Source organism: Argentina silus, assembly GCF_951799395.1.
Source record: "Argentina silus genome assembly, chromosome: 8".
In the NCBI taxonomy this organism is placed as follows: domain Eukaryota; kingdom Metazoa; phylum Chordata; class Actinopteri; order Argentiniformes; family Argentinidae; genus Argentina; species Argentina silus.
In genome coordinates, this window is record NC_139662.1 from 7,804,279 (window position 1) to 7,824,890 (window position 20,612).

At 41.4% G+C, this 20,612-nt stretch overlaps 2 protein-coding genes across 2 annotated transcripts in view; one reads left to right on the plus strand and one right to left on the minus strand.

Annotated features, from left to right (window-relative positions):
• The window catches only part of syt6a (synaptotagmin VIa), a gene marked incomplete at its 3' end in the record, with an annotated part of 31,573 nt that extends 24,012 nt beyond the window's left edge, over positions 1 to 7,561 (plus strand). The window contains exons 2-7 of the mRNA XM_083675667.1: positions 1,563 to 1,959; positions 2,752 to 3,316; positions 5,043 to 5,163; positions 6,258 to 6,429; positions 7,163 to 7,313; positions 7,490 to 7,561. Coding sequence (XP_083531793.1) covers positions 1,563 to 1,959; positions 2,752 to 3,316; positions 5,043 to 5,163; positions 6,258 to 6,429; positions 7,163 to 7,313; positions 7,490 to 7,561 — 1,478 coding nt within the window. The remainder of the gene's footprint in view (positions 1 to 1,562; positions 1,960 to 2,751; positions 3,317 to 5,042; positions 5,164 to 6,257; positions 6,430 to 7,162; positions 7,314 to 7,489) is intronic.
• Positions 7,562 to 11,866: 4,305 nt separating this feature from the next.
• On the minus strand, positions 11,867 to 16,028 carry olfml3a (olfactomedin-like 3a; the record flags this gene model as incomplete). Its single annotated transcript, XM_083675992.1, has 3 exons — positions 11,867 to 12,645; positions 14,079 to 14,397; positions 15,924 to 16,028. The coding sequence occupies 3 exons, from the start codon at positions 16,026 to 16,028 to the stop codon at positions 11,867 to 11,869; spliced, it is 1,203 nt and encodes a 400-aa protein (XP_083532118.1).
• Between the last annotated feature and the right edge of the window lie 4,584 nt (positions 16,029 to 20,612).

Consider the following 20,612-nt stretch of genomic DNA (forward strand, 5'->3'; position numbering starts at 1 on the left):
TATAAGTCAATGGACCCTAAGTTAACATCTCTGGAATGTCAATCGGATACAATTCTCAAACACCTCAAGAGACTTAATTACTCATTTAAATAACGTTGAGATTATTTGTGCGTGACATTTCAAACATGCTAATTTAGGATCCATTGACTTGCATTGGGCGTTGGTTAAAAATGCCATCAATTAGTTGTTAGTTACAGTGCCCAGATAAACATAACCAAATGTGGATTGAAGTCTGTTCTTATTCTTTCAGGATAAGGAACCAAATATGGGATTTTGTTATTTGGGTGAACTATCCCTTTAAATTATGCAAGACATTACATTACCATGGCATTGTCTTACAGACAAGTGATTTTGGTTCATGTAATGTACAGTACAAACCACTTTCCTAGCTTGCTTTACAAACCATTAATCAAACAGTAGGCTATTGATGGCAATACATGTAACTGTTGAATAAACATAAGCTACCCTCTGGTGTTATTGTGTAACATATGCTCATATTTGTCCAATATGGTGAGAAAGAGTTGAGCCAGCTAAATATTTAAAAGGAACAAATTGAATCTGCCTCGGAGCCAGTCTCGCTATCTGTCGAGAATTTCAGTGTGTTAAGACTGAAGTCAGAATACATTCAGAAACCCCCCCAGATGCTAAGAAGCTGCTCTGTGTGAACTACAGTACTGTAGATAAGTAATCAGGCCAGTGTGAAAAAGAACACTCCTGCGCAATTTAAACAATTCCGACTGCGAAGTGTGGAAATGTTGGTGCGTATCAGGTGGAAGAAAAATAATTACTTATATTTATAATGCTTTGGCAAGTGTGTCCGCCTCAAGGCGAGGCCAGCAATATGTTTCCCCTCTTCTCCCATTCCGACAGTATGAATGTTTGCATGGTAGTATTCTTGGAGGCTCTCCAGTTCTTCGTATCCCATTTGTTCCCCAGAAAGCATAGTGATTATATTGAAAAATAAATGAGTTTGAGCTGTCCCCCCCTTCTCTTCACACCCACACAGACACAGATACACACTACAGCAGCCATTCATACACGTAGCTATCTCCTCAGAGATGTTTTACACTGCGGCACTGTTCCACTGAGTCTGTGTTCCTTTTGAAACAGATTATATGCCTATTTATCATTCATCAAAGTAACTCTAATTACTTTTTAACACAGCTGCGAGCCTAGTTTAATCGCAAAGTAGATAAGTGTGTGTGTGTGTGTGTATGTATGTATGTGTGTGTGTGTGTGTGTGTGTGTGTGTGTATGAGCGCGTGCCTGTGCGTGTGCGCGTGTTTTTAGAACGATTCCCACACATTTATCCTCATCATCGGTTGAAAACAAATATTGACATGATTGTATTATAAATGTTATAACCAGAACATTTTTCACCGTACAATTTGCCAGTCCACCTTTTTGACCAAATGTTATATCGCCACTGATACCAGCAGTAGCAAATCTATGAAGCATATTTTACAATTTCAACCTAATTGACTGCGATTCTCTCCTTACTTCTCCTCGTCATCACCATCTGTTTGTCCATATTGTGTTTGGTCCCTGCGGCGGCCCTCCAGACGTCACTTTTGGCCTTCTCCTAGGTGTGTTTCTGGTGTGTGGCTTCTCCCTGCTGGGTCTCTGTGCATTGGCCTCGTGGAAACTGTGCTGGGTGCCTTGGCGGAACAAGCCCCTGTCTTCCAGCTCTGCAGCTCTTACCCCGGCCTTCGGCCCAGACGACTGCCCCCTCCACCCAACCTCCCCCTGCCTCCACAACCCACAGCAGCCACTCGTCACCATGGCTACGGAGAAGGTGAAGGACCCGATGGGCTCCATGGGCTTCCTGGAGGCAGCTGTGAAGATAAGCCACACATCTCCTGATATCCCTGCAGAGGTGCAGCTCTCCATGAGGGAGCACTTTATGCGACGTACGCAACGCATGCAGCGACAGACCACAGAGCCCGCCTCGTCTACTAGGTTAGCACACACACTTTGTGTGTTCTCACACACAAACACACATACACACACACGCACGCATGAGCATACGCACACGCACACGCACAAGCACACACAGACACGCACACACACACACACACACACACACACACACACACACACACACACACACACACACACACACACACACACACACACACAGAAAGAGAGAGGGATAGGCAAAAACACACTTAAATGACTAATGAAGCCCAAAAATGCTAAACTGTTACACATCTTTCCGACAGCAGGGAGCAAATCTTGGTTTGGGAATTTGGTTAATTTTTGTCTCTGTCCTCTCAAGCCTTTGTATTATTCTCTGCCTCTGAGCTATTTCATGCATTTGGTTATGGTTAGTTTAATTACACCTAGGACCACTTAATGAGAAGTAATGGAATACACTTAAAAAGCAAAAAAATGCCTGCAATAGAATTGCAAAGCTGTGATTCCAACAGTCTAATCAAATGGGGTCTGTTCAATCAGTGTAAAGGCCTACTTCAAATTCTAATAAATATATCATAATTACAATGCTTTTTTTCTCTTTTAATGGTTCACTGAGAGGATAACTATTTGTACTGAGTAAGAGCAATTGAACTTGTGAAACTTTATTACAGCTCCAGGTTGCAGAAAAACTGTTCAAGGATTCAAAACCACTCTCAAAATTCCACTGCTGGGCACCAGTACAGCTCTTCAAACACCTCTCTAGACACCGCAATCAAGACTTTTACACCCTGTTTCTCCCTCCCCTTATCTCATTCTCTCTCTCTCCCTCCTCAGGCACAGCTCATTTAAGAGACACCTGCCCAGACAGATGCAGGTGGGCAGCCTAGACCTGGGCAACGACTACGTGGTGGATGATGATGAGCAGCCCACCAGCATCGGACGTATCAAACCAGAGCTCTACAAACAGATGACCCTGGACACCGAGGAGTCCGCCAAGAACGGCAGCAGCGGCAAGAACTGTGGGAAGATCAACTTCTCGCTGAAATACGACTACGAGAACGAGGCCCTGTTGGTCAACATCCTCAAGGCCTTCGACCTGCCTGCCAAGGACTTATGTGGCAGCTCCGACCCCTACGTAAAGATCTACCTGCTGCCCGACCGCAAGAAGTTCCAGACGCGAGTCCACCGCAAGACGCTCAACCCCACATTTGACGAGTCCTTCCAGTTTCCTGTGCCTTACGACGAGCTGGCTGTCAGGAAGCTCCATATGAGTGTGTTTGACTTTGACAGGTTCTCCAGGCATGACATGATTGGGGAGGTGGTGCTGGACAACCTGTTGGAATCCTCCGATCTCTCCAGAGAGACTGCCATCTGGAGGGACATTCAGTACGCTACCACTGTAAGAACATCTGTGTTTGTCTTTCTCTCACATACTGTACATACTGTACACATATACAATAAACTGTACCAGTTACTGAATCAAACAATCCTGAAAAACTCATTGAGAACAAAAGTAGGACAAAGGTTCAGTTAGCTTGAGTATCATAAATTCAAACAAAAGCATGACCTTTTTCTCATCCCACAGAACGGTGGTGATGATGAGCTGCTGGAGGCAGTACTTGAAATTTCAAAAGTCATGAAACTGTCAGGCAAAAATTAGAACACACCATTGACACACTCTTAAGTATACTAATTATGATGTAATCCTTTTTTGATGATGTCAGGAGGAGGTCTTGATGAGCTGAGTGCTCTATCTACGGATGTTGGCATCTCTTTGGGCTCTTTAGAGGCCCTTCATCACTTTAGCATCTCTTCGGGGCACTTAAGTCGGACCATTTTCTGCACCCCAATTGTTGGACTTGGGCTGTCTCAGAGAAGCCTGTTCAATAATCTAGTATTTATTGCTAAAGTGGTAGAAAGCAGTTGGCCCCTTTGCTCAGCATACATTATATTATATTGAACCGGTGAATGATTTCCTGCCAAAACTCCTCTCTCACCCTGGCGAAAATTGCCAAAATAAAGTATGCATAGACAGGGAGTGGTGGGGGGGGTGGGGGGGGGGGGGGTCCGAAGGACACATTGTTTTATTAGAGATGCATTCGACACATAAAAGAGGGCTGAGGGGCATGTATTCCGAGCCTTAGGCCAGATGAAGACTCTGTTTACAGACGTTGTGTAGCCTAATGAGCAGAGCTGAGAAGCCCCAAAGCTGAAGGAGGGCGGAGTGGAGAAGAGTCCCTGTCGGCAGCTTTCTTCTGTTTATAGATCAAGGGGGGATAAGCGTCAATAACACCAACCCACCAGTATTAGTAAGATAAAGAGTCTGGAGGGGGCGGGAGACTTATTGAGTCCAGGCAGGTGTCTTAGGCATGTTCGATCCATTCAAACTATTTCGGGAAGGTTTTATTTGCACACTACTCATCAGAACGTAGAGAAAGAGATTTCTAAAATCAGCATCGGGGACACACTTATAGGGGACTGTTTATCTGTTTCATTCAGTTGATAAGTAGTGGTGTTGACAACGATGTCAGCGGGGTCAAATTTTGCTGATGCTATACCTGTTTATTAACTCTGTAATTACTCTTGTATCAATATTGATTTTTCATATTGTATCATATTGTATGTGACTTAGTAATTTGCTAGTAATTTCATAGCAATGGAGCTGAGTGATAGACTACCATAATTTTGAATATTGTACTTGTACGAAGTATTTAGTAGAAAATTATACTAAGTATTTCTACCACTGAAGACTTTTGAAGATGTTCTGAAGTCTTTTTTTGTCGCTTTTGCTATGCAACTGACATTATGGCATGGAATCCTACTTGTTTCAACATCAAGCAAATCCTCTACTATTGAAATCTGTGAGTTGAGTATGAAAGACATTAAGTCGGAGCTGCTCAGAAGTGGTGGGATTTGTCAATCAGAGGGGGGCTCAGCGAACTCATTTAAAGTGATTAGATGCTGACCGACCTTAATGCTGTTGGGGATGAGGCTCACAACCCTCCTGGGACAGATACTGTAACAGGATTCTGTCTCAACATTAGGCTCTTAGTTCACTGTGTGGCCACAGAGGGAATCCTGAGGTGAAGTGATGTAAGGCTTGTTTCTTTGTTTTACTCCTGCAGGAGAGTGTGGACCTGGGAGAAATCATGTTCTCCCTATGCTACCTGCCCACTGCGGGTCGACTCACTCTCACAGTCATCAAGTGTAGAAACCTCAAGGCTATGGACATTACTGGATACTCAGGTAGCAATCTCTCTCACTCTGTCTCTGTCTCTTTTAAATATCAGATTCTGGATATGTCAAATAAACATCTACAGTGGTGTTCTATTTATTTCTGAGTTATTCATATTCACCGCTGGCAATATGAAGATGTTGTAAGCAAATGATTTTTTCTTGGATGTTGCCGGGCGGTCTGTCTGTTTATTCTAATAGACGGCTACTCTTCATTCCATTTATATTATCAATAACCTGATACCATTAGAGGCAAAATAATATCTTGTGAATTGAAGTGACATTTATTGTGAGTTAAATGTCATGAATCAGGCCTAATTCAAACTGAATATGGCATGTTATTTTTCTCTCATCTTTAATGACATTTCACAAGTTGAAAACATGCCTCAGTTATGGATTTACGTAAATGTCTTCAGTTGTTGTTGAATTGAATCTGAGTGCAGTAAATCCATGGCTATTAAAGTAAATGCATGGCTATTAAATTCTACCCTGAAGAAAAATGTGGTTGCAAAGCAAGTGTCCCTGTTTGTTGAGTGAGTATGGATTTAGGGCAGCTTCAGCTGACTAAAACACTGGCATATTGGATCATACGAGGCAAGCTGACGAATGAAGATTGAAATCAGCATCCACAAAAACAATATCGCTCAGTTCTCCCATTAAAGCACTCTATCAATGGCCTTCCTCCTGTTTGAATACCTGAAGTGTTGACTCATCAACATTATAAATGTACAGGGATTTATGCCGGGCCTTTCAAGGTTGTTATACTTATATTTTGATCGTGAAGACAAAATCTCTACATCATGGGGAGTGAAATCGACCACTGCTGCATAACAATTTATGTACTTTAGGTCATTTGACAGTTGAGGTAGGCATCGTAACAAGTACTGCAAAGTTGCGAGATAGCATCAGCATGTCCATCAGTGTTCTAGAAGATGTACTTTACAGTTCACTCAGTATGTCTATTATAATCAACAGAGATGATTATCTCAGGAGGGAAATTGTCATCTCCGTATAATGTTCTTTAGGCTATAGGCCTCTGAGTTCGTGTTAGTTCGTTAATCAAATAACTTAGCATTATCTTGTATTTTCTTGTCTCCATTGAGCAGATCCCTACGTCAAAGTGTCTCTCATATGTGACGGGAGGCGTTTGAAAAAGAAGAAGACGACCATCAAGAAGAACACCCTGAACCCAACGTACAACGAGGCCATTATCTTTGACATCCCTCCAGATAGCATGGACCATGTCTGTCTTCACATCTCTGTCATGGACTACGACTTGTACGGAACCATTTCAATCATCTCTGCTGAGGCTCTCTTCTTGTGCTTTTTCATAATAGAACATGTTGAACAAAGATGAGGAGTACAGTTAATGTTAAAATATTCAAATGACAGCACAAATCACATATTATTTATAGCATTCAAGACACACAGCACTGTACATACATCTCTGTATGAGGTTTATTTAAAAGATCTAAAAGATAGAGAAGGAGGGGGGAAAAAGTCCACAGACAGAAAGAAAACAGGAAAAGAAAAGGTCAGAAGTCAAAACATTCTTCGTCCGTCTTCACTGGCTCTGTGATGCTCTGAAAGTACCCTATCAGGTCTTCCTGTTTTGTTTACCATTCCGTTTTCTCAGATCCCAGGATGATGTTGGGTTGTGTTGCTGATATAAGGGATTATAATAAGGAACACCAAACAACACCTTTGTTCCGGGGCCAACCCAGATAAGCCTTTGTCAGGCACATTTACACTTCAGACATTGTCAATGGAATGTGCCTGTCAAAGAGATATGTTAATGCTCCCACTCTGCTCTTGTTTTCATGCCTTTTTAGAACCATAACCACCCTGTGTGACTAAGTTCTATTGTCACATCAATGGCAACTGTAGAATTATTGCTCGCAGTCCTTATCTCACAATTTGTAAAGAATATAAACAGATCCTCTAAGAAAACAAAATGTTACTTATTTGTTGCTCATCAGTGACGTTATTGTGTTTTTGTCTATCCCTGCAGGGTAGGTCACAATGAGATCATCGGTGTGAATCGTGTTGGATGCAGTGCTGAGGGACTTGGCAGGGACCACTGGAACGAGATGCTGGCGTACCCTCGCAAGCCCATTGCACACTGGCACCCCCTTCTGGAGGCCAAGAAATCACAGAAAGAGGTGAGTGTGTGAGTTACATGCAGTACGAGTATATTCAACAAGATACTGACAACAGTATATTCAAAATAATTAATTTCAACATCTAGGATAAAGACTAATCTTCAGGTATTGTTAAAGTGTGTTATCTTTGTTGTAATAGAAGTGTTACTGACTGTGTGTCTGTGTTTGTATTCCAGTGGAAAGCAAGGACAGCCAGTTTCGACAGCCAAGGCTCCTGCCCCTCCCCCAAGCCCCCCGCCAGCCCCTGAGCAGAACCACCTGTGACCCAACAGCCCAGGTTTGGGTCTCTCTCCTACTGATTCACTTCCTGTCTGTCTACTCTGCCTGAGGAGAAACATATCCCTACTCCTCACTTTCCCTCAAGTGTAGCCACAGAGCTCTCCCTCTCCAGAACTGATCTAGGGTCAGCGTCCGTCATTTGTAACAATATTTTTTTTAGGTCAACATGAAGTTAGGTTTACTGATCTGGACTCAGTTCGTGGGGGGGGCTCCAGACTTGTTTACCCTGAACTTCCCTTCTCGTGTCCCCCACCCCCCATCCCCCACCCCCAGGAGAGCTTGGTATCTGAGAAGAACAACAGAGGCTGATTCTAAGTGTCTCTCTGTCTGGATTGAGGCAAATGGAATGTGATTCTAGTGCTCTCTCTCTGGAGTCCATCCACACGCTGGAGTTCCTGCGCTGCAATGCAGAACTGCTTTGATGAAGACTTCACTTGGAAATCACTCTGAGTTGAAATTTCGCAAAGAGAACATAAGGACACTGGAAAGAAATTGGAAGGGAACTGAAGAATATCGAAAGCCCTTCAGTCCTTACAAAGACAATATCAGTGTGGTAATAACATAACATTGTGGCACTATTAAATGTCTAATTACTTAAACATTGGCTGTATTGCGACCAAGTCCAGGAAGGCAACAGACAACAATTCTAAACAATACTTGGCTACATCATTTAAATCTTATCATTATAAACCATTACATGATAGTCTATGAGCAGAAGCGACAGTGGGCTACATGCAACAACCCATTCAATGCTTCCTTATAATCAGCCAATAATTGATCAAATTCAAAAATACGCTACCAATCCAATAGTTTTCATAAAGTTTATAGAGGAAATTAACTGAACAATGATGGATCAACTACATAGTCAAATAATGAACAAATAATATGGTACTTACTGTACCCACCACACAAGCACATTGCAGCTACAGATGAACGAACAGATGAAAGCTTACTCGCTAGAGTGTTGGTCTGAGGAACGAACAGCAGGTAGTTAAATCGCAGACTCAAAACACCCTTACCTCTCTCTTTTTGTTTCCATTGGTGTCTTGCTGCTCTAGCCTGTTTCATGGGAGCTGATTCTCATAACTCCTGTTTCCATAGTTTTCCTTCAGCTGGACATATTGCACTCCTTAATCGCCTCCTATCATCTTGTTTGGGATTGGGTGGAACTGTTATCATTCGGTGTACAGACTACTGGTAATGTATATTCTATTCTGTGTTTTTCGACTTGAATACAAAGTAGATACAGATCTATTGCTGTCTTTGGGATTCATGCTTCAGGTTGACATTGAGAATACTCAAAGAGAATTCATAAAGAGGAGAAATGTGGTCTTCAGTGTATCGATAATCGACTTTATTCATAATATATTGTCTCAGTCACAAACACGAGAGGCACTAGTCTAGATATGGGGTGCCTTTGTACAGTATGTGCCCTTCATCACCCTTCCACAAATCTGCTCAAGAACCAACTTATTGGATTTTGTTGAGGAGCTTGATCCCCCCCCTCCCCCCAGCACAATTCCCAATGCTTCAACAAAATCCTATAAATTAGACCTTGTATAATTGACGGTCACAGGCTCAGTTAACTGTAGATCATTACATATGCACACACAACAGATGATATAATCTCAATGATGCCGGGTAGTGAAATAATTGGATAGGAATACCAGAAAGTAAATGGAATTCTGGTGTTTTAGTATGATGGCTATACTTATAATTGTTCTATTTGTTTCTACATTGTGGTACTTTGACTACAATAAAATGGTCACATTTGTATAGAAGAGGCAAATGAACCATGTACTGATTGGTGTATACAGTAGCTATTTTTGGTGCCAAATGTGTTTGTAACAAAGGTATAGACTTAGATTATTTGCCCTGCCAAATTGATACACTTAAGTAAATATAAATTCTATCACTGCAATGTTTTTGTAAAGTTATCAATTTGAATAATTAGAGAATACAGATTATTTTCAATAATAACTTTACAATGATATCTGAGATATTCTGATACCTTAGTAATACTGTACCAGTGGTTTGATTTCTCTCAAGTTTGTAGGACTTTTATTTATCAATGTGGGGTTATGTTGATCAATGTTGTTTTACCATGACCATATCAGTGTTTGGATTCACTTACTAATCGGTAAGCACATATAAATGCTGTGTTACAGGCAGGAATCTTTAACTATGACACATAACTAGCTAATATGATACTTTGTAGGAAAATGGAAAGCACACAAAGCCGATGCAGGCTGCAGTACAGTACATCATGGATTCCATGAAGTGTGCGTATGTTTAAAGAGGAGCGTTTCTGAGTACTGTAGCATCCTCTCTAATCTGAACAACAGCCCCAGAGCTCTCTAAAACCCCAAGCCTGAGTACAGTACAGTATTTTGGCATTGAGCTTTGGTAGTTGTTGTTAGATTAAAAGAGGTAAAAGAGACTTCCTCACAGTATATCCTGGTATAAAAAGCTAAAGCTCTGATCTCAGCTGTGGGGCAGAGGCATGTTTTATAGTTGTATAAATCAACTCAATGTCTGGAGCATTCACCAAAATATGGAGCCCAGACATATGCAGTAAACAGACACAGTGGAGAACTGTTTAAGTCATTTCCTCCTCCCTTCCTCCTGAAGAGTTGCTTCCCAGAGCAGAGACTGAGAAAACAGGAGTTTACCTCATTGAGTATGAGGCACAGACAGCGTTTGTGTGTGCAGCTGGACAGAGGACAGGCCAATGCCTTGGAGAGCAGTGGCATTTCTCTAATTGGCACTTCTTAGTTTGTGAGAGACAATAATAGAATGGGCCTCACTTGGAATGTGTGGAATCCTTTGCACCATTATCGTTTCTGCACAATTGTGATTGTTACAATACTCCCTCACATTTCAACACAATAGCTAGTTACATTCCTAATTAGATTCCTGACTTAATTGGTCGACTATTGATATGACTCTCAAGTTTAGTGTTTGACAAAAATGGTTGAAATAAATTATTGACTGTAGTTTTTGTTCTTCCTTTGTTTCAATACTGTGTTTTCTGATGGTCATGCGATATGTACTGACAATGTAGCGTGTTCCCATAGTTGGTGATACCTGTTCAATCAATTTAGCCTCAGTTCATGGACTGTTTTAAGACCTTATTGCTTTGGCTATTACTGTTGTGTTCCTTAATATGATCTTGTTGCCCTTCCATATGTCACGGATAGCACTGACTTTCCAATTTTGTATTGAAGCTTTGTACTTGTAATATAACTGTTTGAGAACTGTTCTTGTAATTCAAACCAAAATTATGTTAGTTCAGATAGGGTTTATTTCTGGTTCCTTTGAAATCCTGAATCATTTACTGACTCATGATGTGAGGTCCAATGTGTAATAAACTGAACTCAAATCTGTTATTTCATCTGTGCATGTTATTCATCAACACTTTCACTTTCACTTTCACTTTCACTTTCACAACAACAGCACAACAGAAGTCTTTTGCTTTTCCAATCTCATTTCAGAGCCAGTTACAAAAAAAATACTAGCATTTATATTATTGCCATTGGGACTTTTAGTTGCAAAAATGAAACAAATCAGAATGTTTAACAGCAAACTCATTCTGCAACATTCCCTTTAAGGGTTGCAGAATGGATAACTATTGTATCCATTTCTGTATTTATCCTCTTGGGTGTAATGTGACATGATTTTGTCTTTTGATTTATAGAATTATGCAAAGTGTTGCCTCCGGCTGTCAATTTACTAAAACCACAACTCACAATGATCAAAAGAAAGGAGTAACAAGCAGCAAGGTGGAGGGGATGAGAATATAACAACTTGAATGCAAATAGACAAATTATCTGAGGATAGGCCATACACCGCACAGGCTGAAGGCTTAATAGAATACACAGTTTCAGATCTGCCAGTGAAATCAATCATCTTTGTGGCAGAGAACATATTACGATTCTGGTTCATGTCATGTTAGTGATTCAAAATATGATCTGTTTCAAACTGTCGGCTATAGGAAGAATAGGTTTGACAAGGGACACACAACTTACGTAATAGAATTAATTCTATATAAAAAAAACAATACTCTGAAACTGATGCTCCATGAAAGACAATGTCTTACAGTGTACATGGGATGTGGAATTAATTATATGAAGTGTATTCAGGCTACAGTACAGTACGTCTCAGTGATTTTCTTTGAATGAGTCTGATCATTCTTTGAATGTCATGCACTACATATGAATGTATTTCTATGCATTGTTCTTGAACACCAGTGCCCACTGGTCATTTTGGACCACCTAGACCAGGAGTTTCCTCTTCATGGACAGCCTGTATATGATCTGATATCCATCGTCCCAGGCATAAATCTGTTTCTCCTCAGGATTGTACTTCAGGCTGGCGTGGGCTCCATACCTCCTGGGGAAATACAAGAGAGGAGCCTCCTCACTGATCACCATGTCGTTGACGTCAAAAACACACTGCACGCGTGAGCGACTGGGCGGCCACGTGTTGTACACCACGTACACCGTCCCGCAGACGATGAAGGCCGCCTCTGCATTCTTCCGGGGGCAGCGCGTGTCCCACATCTGCTCGATGTCCAGGGTGTCTGGGTCCATCTTAGCCAAGTTGATATTCTGTTCACTCTCACTAGTGGCGTACAGAGCCCAGAGACCCTCCTCGTCAGCTGCCAAGTCTACGATGGTCTCTGGGTTGAGGCTGTACACAGGGGTATGGTCCTCCACAGGGAACACAGCACTGTCTGTCACTGAGCCCTTCAGCAGGTCATATTTAATCACCTGGAGCTCGGACCCTTCCATCAGGTAGTAGAGGTAGCCATTGAAGACAGCACTGCCTGTCCCGCTCCACAGAGAGGGCAGTCTGATCTGCCTGCTGTGGCTCACTCCTGAGGAGGCAGAAAAGTCCAGCACAGAGGGGAACTGGTGCACTGTGTCCTCCGCTGTGCCGTTAAACACATACACCTTGGACGACCGGGCGTCTTTGGTCCACATGCCTTTAGGACTGCCCACCCTCTTCAGGATCTTCACCGATTTGATGTTGGAGATGATATCCACACATTCTGTTCATGGAACACGGATAGAGAGCCAGCTGTCACTAGTTAGTCATTAAGAATATCACAGAAATCAATAATTAACACTGTCAGATTAATTATGAATGAAGCTGGATGTTTTATCTAACCACATGACCTGACCAGGAAAACTCTTACCCCTTTATGAAAGCTGAAATATCTATGACATACAGTATTTAAGTTTGAGGAATTAAAATAGCAGAGATGTGGTGTTTAATAATCTACTTTTTAAACGTCCAGTTCACATCTCTTTTTTATTTTTGATTCCAGTGACATTAGCATGCATTGGCGGCTTGGATAGCCACCTGAAACATGTTTTTGATGTGCACTTTTAATATGCAGGACACATCATGTGGCCTGCAGCGATGTATCTCCTTCCTAGCAGTCCAAATTAAACACAATCAAAAGGAAATTGAAGAAACAGCTACATGAAGAGAAGGAAATTGGGAAAGATGAATGTCAACCTGAATTCACAGACGTTGTGAAGAAAAGTCAAGTAGAAAGCTTCAAAGAGCTTTTATAATAAACAGTCATTTGGAGCTCTCAACACAACAAAGGGAGCTCCGGGATGTCTCTGTCTAGAGGTGGAACATAATGCTCTAAAACACATGAGAGTCCTGCATTCATTGGTTTCAGGTCAGTCCTAATAATTGACAATGGGCCACTGTATGCGAGGCACACTCCTTGAAAATATGTTTTCAAAGTAATACCTCACTCCTGAGGTCAATTTCCTGTACCTCCCTTTTACTACAGTATAGTCTTACTGGTCACTGAGGAGAGTATCCGTACGCTAGATCTAATATAAATAACGAGAGAGAGAGAGAGAGAGAGAGAGAGAGACAGAGTGACAGACAGAAGGAGAGAGTGATGGGGAGAGAGAGGGAGGAGATAGGGGGGCCGAAAGGGACTGAGAGATCCTTACCACCATCTGTGTTGAATGTACTGTATCATGTTATACAGTTAACTAAGGGATCTACAGTACTGTTCTGTCATAATGTTATTTGTGACAGTCTGCCTTGGGACCAGTAGGTAGCAAAGAAAAACTGTGTGCCTCTGTGGTACAAATAGGAAACTGGTGCTTTTGAGATAAATGAGTTGTATCCAGCTAGCGATTAATCTACTGGAGAACATTGACTACTTTACTGTACCCACTGAGTCAAAAACATAACTGCAGCTCTGTGAAATGACTTGAAACAACACTGTGTTTGTTTCCTAGTTTCCAGTGGAATGAGCTTTCAGCAAGGACACTACTGCCAAGGAAGTGGTATTGCATTTAGTGTAAATGCTAAATATAACCAACTTCTGCCTCCGCCAAGACTCTGTCAAGAATGAAAACTAAGGTAGGAGTTCAAAGGCAGTCATTCTACACAGGACATTGAGCTTAATCTTCGTGCTTCCCTACTCCCCGCTGTTCTCTAACTCACCCGCGACTCTGGAGTACCCCTCCTCCTCTTCCTCCACATCCTCCTCCTCCTCCCTCTTCCTCTCCTCTGTGCTCCAGGGCCCCCGCTCCTCCAGTACTCTGTCTGCCAGGTTCACGCAGGGTCTCTGGGGGTTCTGGGTCTCCAGGTAGTCCATCTCCCGTTCCATGCGGTCCACCCGTACCCCTGCCCCCTCCATGTCTTGGCGCAGTGTGCCGTGCTCTTTGCCCAGCCTCTCCATGAGCTCAGCGGTTTGCTTCCTGAAGTCTCGCAGCTCCATGTTGTAGCGGTTGGACTGCTCATGCCACAGGAGCATGCCATCCTGACAGGGTGATAGTCAGTATCAAGATATTGACATTAGTCTCTAGTGCATTCTCTGCATTCATTTGGTGAGGGGCCCCATGACTGTGACCCTGAATTTTTACAACTCAATCAGAAAAAAAACTCTGGGCCCTAGTTATGTTGTCTATCATTAACATTGGGTGAATGTTGTGTGGTTGTACAGTACTAGCATCAGACAGTGGTTAATTGAAATCACAGACAAACATATTGGTTCATCCTCAATAACACAATTCCATCACAGCCTCACCAGAAGTGTGTTTCCCAGATAGAGAGATGGTGTGATTGATTCAGAGTGAGATTGACAGGAGAGAGATTGAGTAATAACTGATTATTTTTACTCTCTGTCTCAGTTTCATTTTCTCTCTTTGCTGGCGAGCCACTGGTTGGATTGGAATGAAAAGCTCCTAGAAAAACTTTATGATTAATTGACTTGTTCATATTCATGCAAAAGTCTAGTCTACTCCCTGGAAAGTGGAATGAAGAAAGAGAGCCAGAGGATAGGAAGAAGGAAGAGTTAAGGGATGAACACATTACTCATTTTGTGTAAATGTGTTGTGTAATCACACATTGTTTTTCCCATCTTTTTCAGTGCTGCAGACTGACATGTCTTGAAAGAGGAGAATTAAAATGCAGGAACATTGTATTGTCACAATTAATGGGTAGAGCTAACTATCCCTTTTGAAAGAAAACATTACCATTTAAATGACATTTTATTGAAATGACTGAAATGAATCATTGGTTAGCAAATAGGCCTACTGTACAGTATGTAGACAGAGAGGAACCATACTTTTTTCATTATATAATATTATGACACACATATTGTAACACACTTGGCACAACCAGTGGAGACAGATTATATAGAGTAGCAACATGTGAGTTGTAGTGGACACTTCCACAAGGCATATTCTTTTCCATAAAATTAATGAGAAGCCTGGTAATTTCCATTTGGACAAGACAGATAGTTTCCTCCCCCTAAGACACTCTCGTGTAGAACATTTCCTATCTCTGGAACACAGTAACATATTTTCCACTATGTTTCCATTTTGCCAGCATAATGCATTTTGATGTTATTGTCATTGTTGCAGAAGTTGTTCTTGTTTTCATTATCAATGTGCAGTTAGGGCTGATATTGTATGGATGGTGCATACTAAGTGGTCAGGTGAGAATGAGAGGAGCCGTCAGAGATTGCGTTAATTGGATTGCGTTAGCGGAGATACTCAGATATGAAGAGAAACCTTGCAGACACAGGCACTCATTGGCTCAAGGAAAATGTCAAATCATTTCTAAGCCAACATATACACAGGATTTAGTCTTGAGACTTAAATCACGTTTTTAAACATTTCAATTTCAAACATTTCTTCATTTAAACTTCTTTGTTTCAGAATGAGATTCTTTCTATTGACATTAAAAAAAAGGAACTTAATACAACATTCACTCATCACTTTCCCTGATGCACCACTTCAGGGGGAGATGTGCATAGTGGTTGTTTGAAAGTTTGCCTCTTACCTCAATCGCAATCATTCTGTTCTCCAAGTACTCCATTAGCCCCTGGTAGTAGTATTGGGCGCTGGAGAGAGCCACGGCTGACGACAGGAGGAGGAGGACAGCCATTCTCATGGTGGATAGATCCAGGGGACTCTCCGGTTACTGCGCCCGTCAGTCCAGATAGCAAAAAGACTTCCTCCGGTCCAGTAGCCTCTCCCTCCTCGGTCTCCTTGGTCTGGTCTGGTGTCCTTAAGAGTTTCCCACAGGGCGTGAATGTTTGTGTACAGTATGCCTGTTTCTGGGGGTGTATGTCTGCATACAGTACAAGTGGAGGTGAGAGAGGCGACAGAGAGAGAAGGACCAAGTTCTGGGGTTTCTAACTCTCTGGCTCGCTTACTTTGCTGGAATGTTTTCACAAACTCTCAGGGAGGAGCTTTGCGCCTCTCGCCCCTCTCTGTCCTCAAAAGTGAAAAGTGTACTGTACTCTGAGTGTGTGTGTGTGTGTATATGTGTGTGTGTGTGTGTGTGTGTGTGTGTATATGTGTGTGTGTGTGTGTGTGTGGGGGGGGGGGGTGTCAGTGGAGTCTGAAGGCCACCCTCCTGAAAATGCTGTCACACGCTATTAGGGAAAACCCTGTCAAATGACATACGCTTAATGACTGTGGTTTTACAAAGACACAAGTGCAAAACATATATTTCAAACTTGCAAAGACAGTTAAATTAAGTTCTTATTGAATCAAATCCTAAATACAGTGTGTCAGCATGATTCAGCATACTTATAATGAATAACTTATAATGAAGTACCTAATATCTTAGGTACTGTACATAGTTTTAGACACAGTAACATTACCAACACCTGTTGTTTAAGATGCTTACTTTTATGGTTCCAAGGACCATGAATCCATGAATCACAATACATAAGCATTACTGTTATCCAGGACACAGCTACAGTAAGTGGGATAAAACTGTCTTTATTTCACAGCAACAACAAAATGACATTCACTGCACTGTATACCGTATACATTTTTTACATTTACATTTATACCAAATTGCAGGTACATGTATACCATCTGATGATGGCTCCACCACCAGCCCCATGCACAGTCTGTCTGAGTAGCAGACAGCATATTGTTCCCCTTCCCACACTGCAAGTATGATTACCTATCACCTCTCTCCCACTTGAAGGGGGGATTATATCACTATGATTCCAGAAAATGTTCATGCAAAATACCCTCTGTCTTGGTTCCCACTCAGTATTCATCAGAGAGAAGCATTGGGAGCTAGCCTACAGTCAGGCTGTTATAGGTCTCAATAGGTGAGCCTGGAAAATGTGTTGTAACGTTTACATGGATAGGAATAATTGGAGCTGTAAGGGGATACTCCATGTGCTTACACTACCTAAACAGTTCACTGTGATAATGTGTTCTCGATCCTTGTCTTCTGTTGCTATTGTGCAATGTATCCCATCGGTCCAGAGACACCCCTTGTTTTGATTATAAGCGTTGGCTCTGCAGCCCTCCACAATGACGTTCTTGAAAACAATCAGTCATACTGACATTGCATCTTCAAAACATTTTACTCATGAGGAGAACCAAAGTGGATGATTATCTGACTTCCCTCAGGTCTCCCAGCATCACCAATGGGTAGAGTGTGTTAGCCATAACCAACAGGACCAACAGGGAAAACTTGAGCTCAGTTTCATTGAGCACCCATAACCATTCCAACTCTTTAGCCTGATTCATAAACTCAAAACTCTTTAATGAGACACCCACTGATGGTCTGTTCCTAGAGTATCATTCAAAATGTTCGGTCTGATTCAGACACTCAAAACTGTCTAATGAGACACCCACTGATGGTCTGCTCCTATCATCTCACAGAACACTGGTGTGATCCGTACCACAACACCTCTTCCTATTTTTATGGCCACAGAGAGGCAGACAGTGTCGTCATGGCAACAAAGTAGGTGCCAGTTGCCTGTTAGATGTTGAAGTCTGTACTATACGGTGTCTGTGTGATCTGTCTGTCTGGCATAGAGACTATGCTGGCCAGTGTTTGGTCCCAGGGAGCCTCATTATTATAATAAGGTGTTTTGTTCAGTTGTAGAAGGATTTTACTTCTTCTTCTTCTTTATTTATCTTAATGATTGAATTTGAGGCATACCATTTATTCTGTTTGCCTGTCTGGCTGTCTGATATGTTAATTTCTTTTAAATGATCTGCATAATTGTGTCATTGATTGGGTCGACATGATCAAAGGCCAAACCATTCAGAATTCATTAGTAGAGTAGAGGTGTATTACAAGAGTACCAATTGGCGCAATGCAGCTCTGGGATGAATTGATTTATCAGTAGCTAAGAAGTAGTATGCAAATGCTTGAATATATTCTGAGATGCCAGATGGTTTTTAAGTCTCTTGTACATGTTTAGGGGTAGAAGTAACTCCATGCACCGCTATTGTATTCCACAAGATGGCAGCATAGGTTTGTCTGAGTACATATGGGGCTGAATTTATGTGGCTTGATAGTATCTCACCAGAGAAATGATATGTAGCAGCATGGATACAGATCACTTGTTTCTGTTAATGAATTATCAGGCATTTATGCAGTTGGGAAAAACCCATTTGTTGTGATCAAATGATATTCAATGACATATAGGCCTAAAGAGAATAATGATGTGTTTCGTAGAACACTTCTTTATCCATGCGTCATGCAGATGAAGTGATGCTCTGTGTGACAATATCTTCTCAGTCGACTTTTGGAGCCATAACTATTATTTACATGCCAAAGATATAGACTATTTTATGTCTTACATGTCCAGTAGAAAATGTTATTGTATTAATATTATTATTATTATTATTATTAATAATAATAATAATAATAATAGTAATAATAATAAGAATAATAATGCATTTATTTTGTATAGTGATTTTCTCAGTACTTGAAGACACTACATTCCATGAAGAGAACAAGAATAGATAGATAAATAAAAAGTAAAACAAAAGCGTACAGTAGTCAGTAAAAACAACAATAAAAATAGTTAAAGATTAAAAGCAAATTTAAAAAGATGGGTTTTGAGGCATCATTTGAAGGAGAAGAGCATGCTGGATTATTTGATGTGGTTTGGGTGAGTGTTCCAAAGAGTGGGGGCTGCAGCAGATTGTGAATTGTGAATATACTCCACAACTATATTCACAACTGCACCCATTCTGATTCAAATGATATATTATAATTATATTTGTGTGTCTGTGTGTGTGTGTGTGTGTGTGTGTGTGTGTGTGTGTGTGTGTGTGTGTGTGTGTGTGTGTGTGTGTGTGTATAACCAAGTGTCACTGCTGTTCTGCTTAACTGGGTTAGTGCAAAGTATTTAGCAACAAGTATTTTGTAACAAGATACTTTAGACAACTGTATTTTTTTTTTTTTTGGGAGATCGCCAGTTCTGGTATAAAATAATACAGGGATTGATAACTAGTACCCCTAAATTAAAACAGGCTATCCATCGAAGTCTTAAATTCACTTCTCAACATTTTCAGCCTTATATTATTATAATGTCTTAAATCATCTTGAATTTGTTTTTGAATGGTATTAATGTAGTGGAGGTGATTTGGAATCAAGCTCTTGTGATGAGTTAGCCCTGCCTGTGAGCCGACTTCTAAGCCTAGATGTAGCCCTTGTACCACGAGGATGTCCTCTTGGTATAACGGTCTTGGTATAAGTGTGTGGCATCCATACAAGACGTCCAAGAAGTCCCCGTTTGAAACCCAGCTGGTTACATAAAAACAAATATGAGGATGAGTATTACATTTTTCACTGTGATATTGGTATTAAATGGCATTTACAGTGATATTAAAAAGGTCTTAAAAAGTCTTGAAAAATGTCAACATTCGTCTTCCTGAAGAAATTGGCTCCCTTGACATGTCCACTTGGCTGTCTGTCTAAGCAAATGTATTTTCTGTGTTTTGAAAATACAAAATGCATCATGTTTTATTTAATATTTTATTTTGTTTATTCTGATACATTGATCTTTAGGGTATTTTGTAACATGATACATTTTTATGTGTCTTTGCCCATCACTCTGTGTATGTGTGTGTATGTGTGTGTGTGTGTGTGTGTGTGTGTGTGTGTGTGTGTGTGTGTGTGTGTGTGTGTGTGTGTGTGTGTGTGTGATTGTATAAATCATCTTTCATGTAATATCATGTGTGTACATGTTTATTCATGTATTTACCCTCAAACCAGGTACTAGGAGCTGCAAATATAAAACCCTCTCCCCCACAACAAAACTAAACACACATAAAGGCTACATTCTTTACTAGCCTTTAGTATTGATTAAGGGGGTCAGACAACGCGACCACCTAGTGCCAGGTCGTATAAAATAGCAGACCGTAGCGAAGCACCGTAAATCCTTTGGGCTCTTGTAAATAGCTTTAATACACCCAAGGCGCCAAATCACTTGACCTGCGTTAGCCCCGCCGTTTGGGAGCTTTCTGGCTGACTGAGCACTCTGGAGCCAGCCCCTCGCCTCCCATTCTCTGGCTGTCAGTCCAGGTAATAGTCAAGGCCTTATTAGTAACACGCTCGCTCTGGGCTGATTCTCCCTGGCTCCAACCTTAGGGGCACTCGTGCATTTAATCAGTCACTGAGAGGCAAGGCGGCTGCTTCTCTGACCCCTGGTGCTTTCTCTCTATCTCTCTCTCTCTCTCTCTCTTGTGTTCTCTC